General features: G+C 45.9%; 1 protein-coding gene across 3 annotated transcripts in view; it reads left to right on the forward strand.

The window, feature by feature from the left end:
• The window catches only part of LOC144942979 (protein Aster-B-like), a 139,732-nt gene continuing 126,071 nt past the window's right edge, over nt 1–13,661 (forward strand). For all 3 annotated transcript variants that reach the window (XM_078870063.1, XM_078870067.1, XM_078870066.1), the window contains exon 1: nt 1–749. In XM_078870063.1, the coding sequence (XP_078726189.1) occupies nt 700–749 (50 nt within the window). In that variant the 5' untranslated portion in view covers nt 1–699. The remainder of the gene's footprint in view (nt 750–13,661) is intronic.

Raw genomic sequence — 13,661 nt, forward strand, 5'->3', positions numbered from 1 at the left:
GCGGCGGCGGCGGTGGTGGCGGTCGGTGGCTCCCGGTCGCTCTGTTCCCCAGGACCCCCCCCTCCTCCACCACCACCCCCCAGGTCCCCCCCAGGTCCCCCCCAGCTTAACGAGTTCCTGATCGCAGCTTCCCGAGGGTTTCGTTCCCCCTATCCCGGTTTCCAGACCGCCGGTGAAGCGGGTCCTCAGGTTAACGGGGTTACTACGTCCCGGGTTAGGTAACGGGGGTCCAAATCCGCTTAACGGATTCCAGTTCTCTGGGTAAGGGGATCCTCGTCCCCGCGTACCGGGTCATAGGGTCAGGTTAGCGTGGTCCAAATCTCGATTAACGAATCCTCGTGCGAAGTAACGGGGTTCAAACCGCATCTAACGGGTCCCAGTTGTCCGGCTAACGGGGTTCCAGGTCACGGATTCTTGGTCTCCGGCTCGCAGGCTAGGTCCAGTATCTGGTGGTCTTAGGGCACAGGAGTGTCGCTCGTTCCTAGTCACAGGACCACACGCCCCCAAAGTCCAGACTCTCAGCTGCTGGGACCAGGTCTCTGGGACCAGCTCCCTGGGACCAGCTCTCTCGGATCGGATCTCTGGGACCAGCTCTCTGGGACCAGCTCTCCCGGATCGGATCTCACGGACCCAGGTCACCCGGTACCAGGGTCACCCGCAGTGACCTCGGCCACCCTCGGCTCGACTTGTCACGGGGGAATGATGACGGCCATCCCCGAAGTAACAGTGCTGGAGGCCCCTGGCGAGCGGTCAGTGGCGCGTGGTTTGATGGTGGTGGTGGTTGTGATGGTGGTGGTGGTTGCGGTGGTGGTGGTGGAGCTGAAGTTGTCGGTGGCTTTTGTGTTGTGGTCGAGCGAGACGCGTGGGTGAGAGAACGATTGGGGGGTGGGCACTCCTTTTGTGTTGATGTGTGATGGTGATGCTTGCCGGCGGGCGATGATGGTGGTGGTTATTACGGTGATTGATGACGATGGTGGTAATGCAATTAAAATGTGGCCAGTGTAGTTTGTGATCGAGCCAGACAACGTGCATGCGAGAGTCTATGCGATGTGTGGCGATGCTGCCGTTGGTGATGATAGTGGTGATGGTGATGATGATGGTGGTGATGGTGGTGGTGATGATGATGATGGTGGTGGTGATGATGATGGTGGTGATGTTATTGTTCACGAAGTGGCTGTTGTTTGTGTTGTGATTGAGCGAAACACGTGGATGGCGCACAGCACAATGGCACTTAGTGTTTGCTACACGTTACTCTTGACCTGTACACTAACACACTAGAGACGTGTCATGCGCTAGAGTTAATACTTTGTCTACAGCAGAGTTTACTATGCATTGTCTACGCATACATTCTGTACTTTGTAAGCAATGCACAGTACTCTTAAAGTCATTGTGTAGTGGTAGTGTTACTACAACTTGTGTGAGTGCTGGACTGACTGCGGGATTGACGAATTCGCCCTCACTTAGGCTTTATGATTTGTTCATAGTTTATATTTTGCCACAATAGAGTTTTCACCTTGAAACAATGCACTGTTAAATGCACAATAGAGTCTATGCTTTGTAAACAGTGATGTATAATGATGTATTGTGTTCGATTTATTGCGTGCAGCACAATATAGTGGTCACAGCACGTTCATCCACTGCAATAGTTTTGTACTTTACAATTTGGTTTGTAATGTTTTACTTTTATAAGTTGCGAAAAGATTGCATACTTTACAGTCGGATTAGTTATTTTATAACGCTTGCTTGTATTGCGCCTACAATAGTGTACACCGCCTACAGTTTATGTTTCGTCCACAATAAGCTTATCTAAAGTGGCCTATATTTTGTCTGAAACAGAGTTAATACTTTTGTAAACAATGCAGCACAGAAACTGCTTACCGTGTGCAATGCTCTGCAATGCAGTGCACTGTGTAGATTTGAAGGATACGGCATTAATGTTGTACATTATATACTTTACACTCCACGTGTTAGCCCATACATGGTACACAAGTGTGCATACAATACACAGTAGAGTCAGTCGACTTTACAGTCTACTGTGTGAATAATATTCCTTGTGTAGTAGTTGACATTGTAGTTAGGGTTACTGTGTAGTACTGTTTAGCCACATTGTTCTGTACACAGCTCAATACAAACATTATTATGGTAATGTTATAATTACCATATTTAGTATACAATACTGTATACTTGACTAAGTGGTAAGAATGTACATCATCACAGTGCCAGTGCAGTGTGTACCTACAATACTGCTCTCCATTACGGCATTGCTGGATACACAATCGTCCTGTGCACAGCACTAATACACTGTGTATACAATACTGTAATACACACTACATCCAGCAGTGGATTGATCACCTTTGCTGGTGATGATGATACGGCACAAAGCAGTGCACGTACTGCGGTAGAATTTCACGTTTGCACGTCGGTGTGGAAATTCCACGTTGCTATGGTTGTGGCCCAGTCTCCTCTGTGTGTGTGTGGCAGGAATCACACCGCTCGATTCGCCTGTCACGTAGGGCAGCATCAGCAGGGAGTTGACTCATTTTACCAACCCCATAGGTGTATATGATGGCCAAGCCTTGACCCTGGCGAGAGCAACACGTGCATTTGTGGAGGTCGTTGTTGTTTTAGCCACCCGCTCGTTCACGAAGCACAGAGTAAGCCGGATGTTTTGTGAAGGTGCAGTTTAACACGTAAAGGCTTTTGCGAACGAAACGGGAGGATTTCTCCACAAGTCTGGCTGCCGCCTGATGATGCCGGTTGTAATTACTGGCGAAACGTCGTACTCAGATTGCCAATGCGTTGTGGCTTTGCTCTCCAACACACCGGCGTGCTGTTCAAGTAAAGCATTGCCGCGTTCTGTTTACGTGACAAACCTTACCGTAATTTTCTGTGTTGGGTGGTGGCCGGTTTAACGATACATATATTTATGCGATCTAACCAAAAACACTTGAATTATGTTTGAAGGTGCAGTAATCGCTTGCACACTAATTAACGGATGTCGTTTTCTCTTAAGATTTGTCCGGTTTTTTGGTTGGGGTGTGGGATTCATGTTTTCTTTTTATTTTGGCTTCCTCTGTGAGCTTCATAGAACGTAAGTGGCGTAATTCACACTCGCCTTGTGGCGCTGTCGGCTTATTAAAACAATTAGGTGTAATTGTTTAAGCTGGTACACGTACTACTTTGTGTGTGTTGAGTGGCTAAAGAGTTTAGTGTTTATAGGTACTGTCTGTACCTGTTGTTTCAGTTCACTTTTTCTACTACTCCGCTCTAGTTATTGCAAGATGATGTTTAACTAATTCTTTTCGTGTGCCAAGAGGAGTGAAGTGTTCTTGTACACTTCACCGTTGACCTACGAGCCCCGAGCTGACACCGGTGGATTAATCAACTGGTTAACCCGACCTCCAAGAGTTGGACTTTCCAAGCACTTTAATGCAAGTAATTAATTACTCAACAAGTTACCGCTTGACAAATGAGTTATCATGGTTATCCTGTAATTGGAAAAGAGTCACGGCTTATGTTCCCACATGGACCATCAAACGGGGTGGAGGTGTTGGGAAGGGCTTCTTGGTAATATCATCTTCATCATCAGCTTTGACGTTGAAAACATTACGACTTCTTGTTGATTAATTTACTTAACGCACATACCGTTCCAGCTCTACGACAACAACAACAAAACTATTGACCAAATCACACGGAATGCACCAGAGTCTTGTCAGATCTCGAGGCTAAGGAGGAATTAAGCCTGTACAGTGTTTGAAATGACGACCCTTCAGTAAACATTGTAATATCGGCTACCATGGGGCTACTTTGTAGTCGGTAGAAGGCTGGTTGGCATCATTTATTGTATAGTATGACTATTTTTTTTTATCCCATGTCTATATTTCTTGTCTTCAATGTCCAATGACCTGCTTGGTGAATTATGGTCCAAATAACCCCTACAACCTGCAGTGTGTCGAGGCCATCATCCAGCAGTAGAATAATAGAAAAGAGACCGTACAAGTAGTAAAAAACAATATTATTCCATGTTTTGGTCCGAATGAAATTGGGGGGATGTGCATGAGGCCAGTGGCTTCATTTTCTTGAACTGTCACTTTGTAAGGCAAGACAGTGTTGCCTTTTTACAGCATACAGCTAAGCTGTTCGTCGGATTTTACATTAAGTAGCACAAGCAAAAAGAACAAAAGCGAATAATCCGAACTGAGCATTTATTTATTCTCGAATGGACAGAGGCGCGATGAGCTTGTGATTTGCTGAGAAGGTGTGGTCTAAATCCATCAGTGTAATCGACTTGGGTACCCACGGCTTACTGCCATCTGTGTGCATTTGGTGTCTGCATTTTAAAGTTTTAAAGGCACACTGTCTGAGCGTGCCTTCTTTGTGCAGGGGATCGCTTCCTTTGTTGCGTTGCCTGGGGCGCCTCATATGCTCTGCCCACATTCGGGCGCGATGGAGTGGGATTTGCCTATTCGTACGCTGCCTGGCACATCGAAAGACAAAGGTCCTTGTTTAGCCTCGTGGACTGCAAGAGGCGAGTGCCGTTAGCAAGCACCTATTAAGGTCGGCATGGCACGCAGAGAGGTTTGGTGTGGCCAAAACCATAAACGGCTGCCTCCTTCTCCCTGCTGCTACTGCGAATGGTCCCACACGACAGAAACTACCCATGAAAGGTGGAGTCGACTTACAGGAGGTTTTAGATACCGTTTGTCTCCGACGTACGCCATGTCCTTAAATAAAACGTGAATTGCCGTAATCGTTGCACACTTTATCCCTGACATGGCAAAGGCAAATATTATTCACATGTTTAACACGTAGGCTTTCGCGACCAATATTATTCATAATAAAGGTTTTTTGGGTTAGATGGCGTTATTTATAAATGTGTTGTAACCCTCCACCTCCCGACACGGCCAAACAATGCTGTGGATTCACTCTTCAACACACCGGTGGGCCAAAGTAGGGAACTATTTGTCTTTTATCGATTTAAAGCTTTCGTTACTGCAGGGATTCATCTTCTTGGTTTATTCGGTAAAGTCACGTAGAAGGGAAATAATAACGTGACACTTTTTTTTGCTGATTGGCCGTGTCGGGTGGTGGAGGGTTACGACACATTTATAAATAACGCGATCTAACCCAAAAACCTATATTATGAATTATTCATATGGTGAATTACTGACTGTTGGGGTAGCTGCTGTTAGCGAGCACCTGTTGAGGCCTTGGGTCTCCCCAGTGCTGATGGTTACACACCACACCTTATTTAAGGCTGAGTAGACCTATCGGAGGCACAGGACCAGTTCAGGTATAACTCGCCATTGATGTGAACAGTGGCTGGGAGTTTAACTCGGGTTGCTTGTTTTGGAGCGCAGTGCATTGACTACTACTTATGTTCACACAAATACTTGCAAACCTGCATTATGGTTAAAAGTGTTAACGAATTAGCTTCGTCACTTTGTTTCTTTAGACTGTTTAAAATCTCAGTGGATATTTTTTTATCAATTGCGTGAGGTTATATTACGTTTTCCAAAAAAAACACGATTATTTGTGTACCGTTTATCATATGGTACTTGCCTAAGTGTGAGCATCACGTTAGCTGTCGTGATCATTATACTGTTTGTCACGCAGTGACGTAACCGCTATTGCAGCCTTCATAAACCGGTGGGTATGAGAACCCACCGTTGGAATGAATTAAACTTTTGCACGATTTTTTTTATCTTGTTTTGGCAGATATATGACATAATCGTAGCCGCCAGATACAACGTGTGTAAATGATCACGTGTCTATTTAAATCTATTCTTGTTGAGTGTTTGATATCGTTCAGGGCACGACCTGGCATCAATACAAAAGGGTTCAAAACATTTCTTGTTTTTTTTTATTTTGAGAATGCCAGCTGCAATGCCTTCGGTGCTTGTTATTAGTTTTTTTTAATGTTTGTTTACTTAAACTCCTGTTATACTTTATATAAAAAAAAACTAAATTCCACCTTCGCTACATACCATCGTGTAAACCCATAAATGGAAATTTCACGGAGGTTTAATTCTCCATTATTGGCCTTGGTCAGACTTCAGGTGCTGGAATTCATCAGAAGCAAATCAGTGGCGGGCAAATGTCAGACTGAAGCAAGTGCGGGAGAAGTTAATTAAAGACGTGTTGTGTGTATGTTTGTTGAATTTTCGGATATGTTGAAATTAGGACACGCTGACCTTCATACAACGTAGTGAAGCATAGTCATTCTGCTCTGTGAGTTTTTATATTTCTCTAATCCATTTGTTCCTTTTCCTGTCTCAATGTAATTCCAAGCAGCCTCCTCCCTCGATGCTTCTGTTCACACTTTTCACTATTCATAAAAAAAATTCAGTAATGTCCACGTTTCTCATCCATGTTACAATAGGTAGTACGCATTGATTAAAAAATGTGCCCCACCACTAGATTTGAATTTTTTAATGAAAAGCAAAGCGATTGCCTTCCAATGGCAGTTTTGACCTCCCGTCTCAGAATCTAAACAAGGTCAGGCCTTCATAGTATTCAAATTGGTGACTTTGGTAGAAAATCTATCAACATTTTTCAGGAAGTTTCATTTGATAGCTTACTACACAAGAATGTTCTTCCTTCCAAATATGTTAAATGCGGGTAAAACTCCACTCCTCTCCATTTTTCAGCACCGTTGGGGATTCCATGTGCCTACAGCAGAAATTAAAATATGCGTATGGCAATCGCCGTTGATTTCCCACAAAGTGGTACTCATCCTGGAGAGATGAGTGGCTCATGTGACCCACGTTTAGGATTTTTACCTGTGACCTTATTGCGAGCCACGAACTCTGGCCACCGGGCCACTCGGCCAGATCAGATCAACACAAATGACGAGATGACTAACTAAGAATACCGATTTTCACACTGTTTTAATATTTCCTCGGCATGACTTGGGAAGGGGGTGGGCGGCGATAACCTTCATAATTGGGTTGTGGAATCGATGCATCCTTGTTTATGAAGAAGGAGAGTGCAGCTGCCATTTTTTCGTGTTGTTTGTGTGTCACCTTGCAGGTCCGTGTTGTTATTGAAGGTTGGGCACGTTGTTGTATTTCGTGATCTCGCATGCCTATTTGTTTGGGAGCCCGGGCAGGGCTTGTGGCGTCAAGTGTTTGCTTCGAGTGGGGCTTCACAAGAGGAATAGTTCAGCCCCAGCTACATTTATTCCGAGGTGCGTTGTTATGTGGGCGGGGGGTGAATCGAGAAGACACGCAGCTTCCAAGGAAATGTTTATGGACCACAGCTTTCAATCGCGCAGATCTGCACTGCCATGCGTTGCGACGTCACGGTGCTTTATTAATTTTGTAAGGACTCGTTGGTTGACGTACCGCGTTCCGGGATAGCAAAAGTAATTAAAAGCCAAAACCCTTACGCACACTCTTTCTGCGTTGCCTTGGAGAATTGTGGTTAAAGCAAATACAAAAAGGATTATTTTCCGTGTCTCAACACAGAACGTGTGTGTCTCTGTGGCATGGAGGTGGCCCAGCGATAACGTGCTTGCCGCTCGTTGTAGAGGTTCTCGGTTCGAATCCGGTGACTGGCTTGGTTATGACGGGGCCACCCTTTGCCAATCCTGCACTGAGCTGTGTGGTGAAGTAAGGTTAAAACAAACCAGGCCCATGACCATGGGGAGTCCTTCACCCAGCAGTGGATTGTCAACGGGCTGTGAATGTGCTCCATCTGCCATCGCACTACTCGCTCTACCAACCTCCCTCACCACGCTCTGCCGCCTATTTCGATCGCAGCCATTCAACAAAGAGTGACGGGGGGGGGGGCTTCTTCAGCGCTGTGCTGCTGCCGGCCCAGTGGCGCGTGTAACGAGTGCGGTGGGCCCCCCCCCCTTCCCCCGACACAGGCGAGTGGGAAATTTGAACCGGGAGGATAATGCTGCAAGGTCAGTTGCTCGACCGGCTTCCTGCCCATGGGTGGCACGCACGCCATGGCTGCTGTCTATCTCTGTAAGTGTCTGTGAGCCTCAGGGTATCTCCATCTATCTCCGAGTATCTGAATATCTCAGTCGGCGTTGGCCACTGAGGGAGTGAGGGGTTTCTTTTTTTTCTTGTCGCTACATGCTTCCCCCTGTGCCGTTCCCGTTCCGTTGTAATTTGGCTGATGCCTACTTTATTGGGGGCGATATAGGCTCATAAAATACAGATTGATTGATCGATTCTTGTCTCGTACGCGTGTGGGCTCCAAACACGCTTCCTGGCAGATTCGTGCAGCAGCAGCAGCCGTTTCCTCAATGTGGGAGGCATTGAAAAGCAGTTAAAGTCCTTTTGAAAGATACTTACATTTTTTACATTTTCTCAAGAAAATGCATTTAAGAGAAGATGTATCTCACTGCATAAAGTAGCGCTTTATGTATATAATAATACTTCTTACGTATGTTAGGACCATTTCATCCATAGATCCCAATGCGCCATATGTTACTTAGGCTGTGTGTCATGGTTTGTTGAATGATTTTGAAGATTTGTCTGTTACACACAAGGAATGAAGTATCAAGCATATGCGTGGATTAAGTAACTTTCCAGTATGCAGCGCACAAACACTGAGGCAAATCCTTTCCGTGCTGGTTCATCTCCAACTTTTGTGCTGCCCTTTGATCAATTCTGCCAGTCTTCTATAGTTCCAAATGGCAACGTGACCGCATGCTTAAATTTCGCTCATATTGGACCATCTTCACAAGAGTTATCGTGACTCCACGTGAACAGCAACAGGTTCTGACAAGGAAAACCCATAGCAGTTCCATTGACGTTGGCGGGGCGCGTGCCACACGCAACATCCAGCAGCGAGAAGCTCAGAAGAGCAAGCACTTTTTGAATGTTGGTCCCCACCTCCACCCCTTGTTTATGCCGACCTCAGGGAAGATTGCTGCACGTAAAAGCCGGGCATTGTGTGCGGCTTTCCGGCACTGCGACTCGGTGGGGTGGGGGGGCTTGGCCATGCATGAGAAGCGTGCAGAGCACCGAAGAAAGGGGTCTTGTCTCGCGAAATGCTTTAATAATAAGTGCATTAATCATTGCTTTGGGGGGTTTAGCCCCTGATTACCGTAGTGTTTCCCATGAGCGCGGGCTCCAGGCCGCTTTACAAGCAAACCTCGGTGGAAAAGCAGTTCGCACGGTTGCGTTTTAAAACAAAGATCCCCTGTATAGGCTACTCAGGTTGTGGGGGAGCAAGTGATGTCAGCGTCGATGAAGGGCGGTGCGCAGTGGCATGTGGTGCGTGGTGTGGTCAGAGCCACGCTCGGCCCTGTTTGTCTCTCCCGGTGCTCTTGTTTGAACACCAAGCCGGGTAGAGTCGTGTGAGGCCAACTCGATCTGTGGGAGGCACAAAAGCGGTTCAGATGGTTGTTACCGATTGTTGGTCACGTGAGCAGGAATCGGAACTCAGGTGGGCTTGGTTTGTTCGTAAGACGGTGCACATCACTCCACCAAGACGACGACTGTGTCACTCGCATTGCAGAGGGGTTTCGTGGACACTAATAACAAGGCTCATCACAAGTGACCTCCGCAGATATTTCGTGCACTTTCACGATTGGGGGCGTCGCAATTTGATTCAATAATTGTTTTTGTTTTTGTCTTGTTTTTGTTGCCTCGTTTGAATTGCGTCAATTTCATCTCGTCTCTTGCACAGCTTTGCCCGCTCTAAATTGAACATGAGCGTACGCTTTGCATAAAATCTCCATAGCTGTAAGCAACCAATTCTCAAGCGCACGATTCGGCTAAGAATCATTTCTTGTCATTGAATTTACACATCGTTACATGCCCGCCAATAACGACTGAACCGTCGTGTTGTGATGGCGTCGAGGAGCTTTGTGTGATCTTCGTCGCAAACCCTTGAAGCGTAAATTCTAATAGAGGCGCGCGCCCACCTCGCATCTTCTCTGCAGATCTCGCAAGCCATTCTGTCGCCCTAATTAATACCGACGCATTGACGTAGACGGGCAACGGTCGTGGCCATAGACACCTGCTGAGATTTCACTAAAGTGTCTATTTTTACGTGCTGTAGATATGCGACTTTGACATCTCTGACTTTAAATAGCTGCAACCTAGCGCACTGAGCGTCCAGATTCATAATCCCCTTCTTAATACCAGTACCTGCGTTTACTCACGCGTTCTGCCGTGTCCTGCACATGCGCACGCTTGGCACAATGTTAATCCTCAAGATAACCGTCCTTTAATAATCTGACAGCTGCTCGGGACGGCCGTGCTATACATTCTGTGGCACCAAAGATTAGTGCTGTACGTTAATTTAATTATTTTCACGTCGCAGCTTTACCATGATATACTGACTCAACTGGCGTGGGCCTTGCAGCCAATTGCACACAATCACTGAAATCCCCGTGCGCCGCTCAGAACAGCCAAACGCTTTTGACTGGCACGGGGCGACTCTTCATTTGCCGTTGATTTCTGCGACGCTGGGGTAGAACAGCGAGTGTAAGGGTCATGTTTCGTAAAAGTTCTAGCTCGTTATATATGTAACTATTCTTGTAGGCGTACTTTCTAATTTTGTACGTAGCTTCCTGAAATGTATCACATCTGCTAGCACCCTTGTTTACCCTGTGCTATGCTTGAATATTAAAATTGTTTTGATGGCAACAATGGAGAGTGAAACGACAAACTAGTGAACCTGACATATATCTTGTTTGTCTATTTGTCCTGTACTGTCCGTGTTACGAAGCTTGAATTTGTCTGACTTGTTATACCGTATACATATGTCAATCCACTGCTGGATGAGGGCCTTCCCATGCCGTACAAGTCCGTGGGGGTTATTTGACCACAGATTTCCACGCTGGTCAGTGCGGGTTGTCGAAGGTGGGGAGCATAGGAACATAGTGCAACAATAATGGACTTCGGTGCACCGCCGTCTGCTGCCCACCACAGCCGATGCTAATCTGTTTTGAATGCTGGTCACCCATCCCAGCACACCGTGCAGGCTCAACCCTGCTTAGTTTCCGAGATGTGATGTGAGCGGCACATTCCGGGTGATTTTTTTAAAATCCGTATCGTTCTGTCCGTCTCTGCTCCGTGCCCTATATTAACCTGCTCTCTGTCACAGGTTTGTGGCGTATCTGTTTGCCTCCCTTTGTTTGACCATGTGTCTGTGCGTCTGTCTGGCTCCAACAGTGCGTGCCCATTGATCTGTTGTGGCCGGATGTGCAAGTCATTTCAGCGCTTTGTTGCACAGGGTCACATGCGACAGCAAATAGTGTGCGCTGCGTGTTCAAGGTATAGAGAATGTGAAGGGAATCACGACTTAGCCACTGGTCACGTTGGATTGTACAATGCGGCATGCAGGAATACTACGTTGCAGCTTAGGATGGTGTCTTTATCATTGCTAATGATTGTTCCATTTCTTTTCAACAAGTACCCTGGTGGTCACACCATTATGCGTTAGCATTTCTTTGGGCTGCCTTTCTATTCCTGATTAAATCTATTTGAGTGATAATGTGTTCTAACCAAGGTATTGTGATTATTTTGCTTTTAAATGATGGTTGACGGGTGTATAATACGTGTTTATTTTCTTATCCATGTTTGTCTTCTTGTGTCCATGGTGACCAGGCTTATTAAATTTTTTATTTGGCTCACAAAATTAATTATGCGTTGGAATGATTGACCTGACCCAATGACTGCACTAAAGAACAACATTATCATAAATCAGTGTTTGCAATTAGTGCAGTGTTAGTCAAAGGTCTGCCTTTGACCAAATCACCTGCGATGTGCCCGTCCTCATCAGATCTCTCAAGCTAAGCAGGTTTGAGCCTGGATATGTGCTTTGATGGGTGACCACCATTCACAGTATAAATATATAACCAGACGACACACTTTTTCACGTTTGTCTCTCCATATAAAAAGTAAAAGTGTTCTTTTATTTATGGATCCTTTTAGCCGCACAGGCTTTCTGGGAGTGATTTTATTCAGCAGCATTGGTTCAGCACAAGCAAATTCTGGACCGGTTTCAACAGGAAGTGTCTCATCAGCAGAGTCAGGCTTGCTCGAACCAACGCTGGTGACCAGCGTGGCGAAGTATAGTCAAATAACCCACACGCCGTGGGGCGGCCCGCATCTGACGGCGGATTTGCATGTATTTCAAGTGTGAAAAAAAAACACAGCACAGGCAGCGATGGCAAAACACGCTTACAGTTCTCGCCAAGCCAGAGCCCGATGCAAAGAAGCTGGTGACAGAGGCCTGTGCCATGAGCCAGGTTGCATCCAGGGCTGTTCAGGAGCCAATGCAGATAACTCCGTCAAGGGAGGCAGGCGATGCAGTGTCACGAGGGACGGAGCTTCCACCGATTATGGTAAAATCTGAACATGAAATCGGCGGCTCAAAGAAGATTTTTTTTCTCTTTTTCATTTAAAATCTTTTCTTCTGGGCTGCGCACAGCTCGCCGCGCTGTCTGTGCCACTTCCGATGACGGGGAAAAAATGTATTCGCTGTGAAACTGGCTCGCACAAGATGTCTACGAAAATACAGTACTGTACCTGTTAAAATTTGATTGATGAAAACGCGGTAAAAGCTTGTTTGTATTCAGTTGCAACACACTGTGTGATTGAAGCTCGGTGAACGTGTTTATTGATGGTTTTGTTTTGGTGAATGTTTATCCGTTTGGCTTGCAGGCATTTTGATTAGCTAAGTGTAATACAGCATATGATGAAATTACTTGGAATGTGCCCATTCTTGACAGATTATAGAAGCCCAGCAGGCGTGAGCCTGGATAGTGTTTTCACAACAAGTTGTTATAGGCTTTGTTATGGGCAGCAGAGGACAGTGGAGAAACACTGTTGTACTGTACTTCAAAGCTTCCATATAATGCTCCCCACATTCACCAACCCGCACCATTCGGTGTGTGGTGAAGTATGGTCAAATAACTCCTGCAGCCCACATGCCGTGAGGAGGTTTATTTTCTGGCAGTAGCTTGACAAAAGTCTGCACATTTTCATGTTAGATGCCCTCTAATCATGTTACTTGTGGCTTTGTTGACTGAATATTTATATGTTTGGTTTGCTGGCATTTTAAGTAGGTAAGTGTCGGTTTAACACGTCGGCTTTCGTGACCAATATTCATAATAAAGTTTTTGGGTTAGATCGCGTTATTTATAAATGTGTCGTAACCCTCCACCACCCGACATGGCCAATCAGCAAAAAAAGTGTCACGTTGACAAAAGACAAATAGTTGACTACTTTAGCCCACCGGTGTGTTGAAGAGTGAAACCACAACATTTTCAATTTTTGAGTAGTACGACGTTTCGCTGGTAATTACATCCAGCATCATCGGGCAATTCGCCAGAATGGTGAGGCTCTGCTCTGGCTCCCGGTCTTAAATAGAGCAGCAGCAGGTAAGTGTGAATGCACTGTTCTCTTGAGCTTTGGCGGCCCACATTGAAACCGCATGTTTTATATATAATATATTTAGTAATAATCATCATGATCGTTGTAATTTATCTAAAGCTGCATTGGTTGGAGCTCTGTTTGCGCATAGTCACTTGAAGATGTTTTCTTGTTCATGTTTTTGTTTGTTGCGGTTGCCCCCGATTCAAGAGCCGAATGGCTCACATGGCTCTACCAAATAAATGAAAACTGAAACTGAAACGTGACTGCCGTTGTGCGCGATAAGACACCACCTCCAGCGCCCACATTGGG

This window comes from Lampetra fluviatilis, chromosome 29, assembly GCF_964198595.1.
Source record: "Lampetra fluviatilis chromosome 29, kcLamFluv1.1, whole genome shotgun sequence".
Lineage (NCBI taxonomy): Eukaryota > Metazoa > Chordata > Hyperoartia > Petromyzontiformes > Petromyzontidae > Lampetra > Lampetra fluviatilis.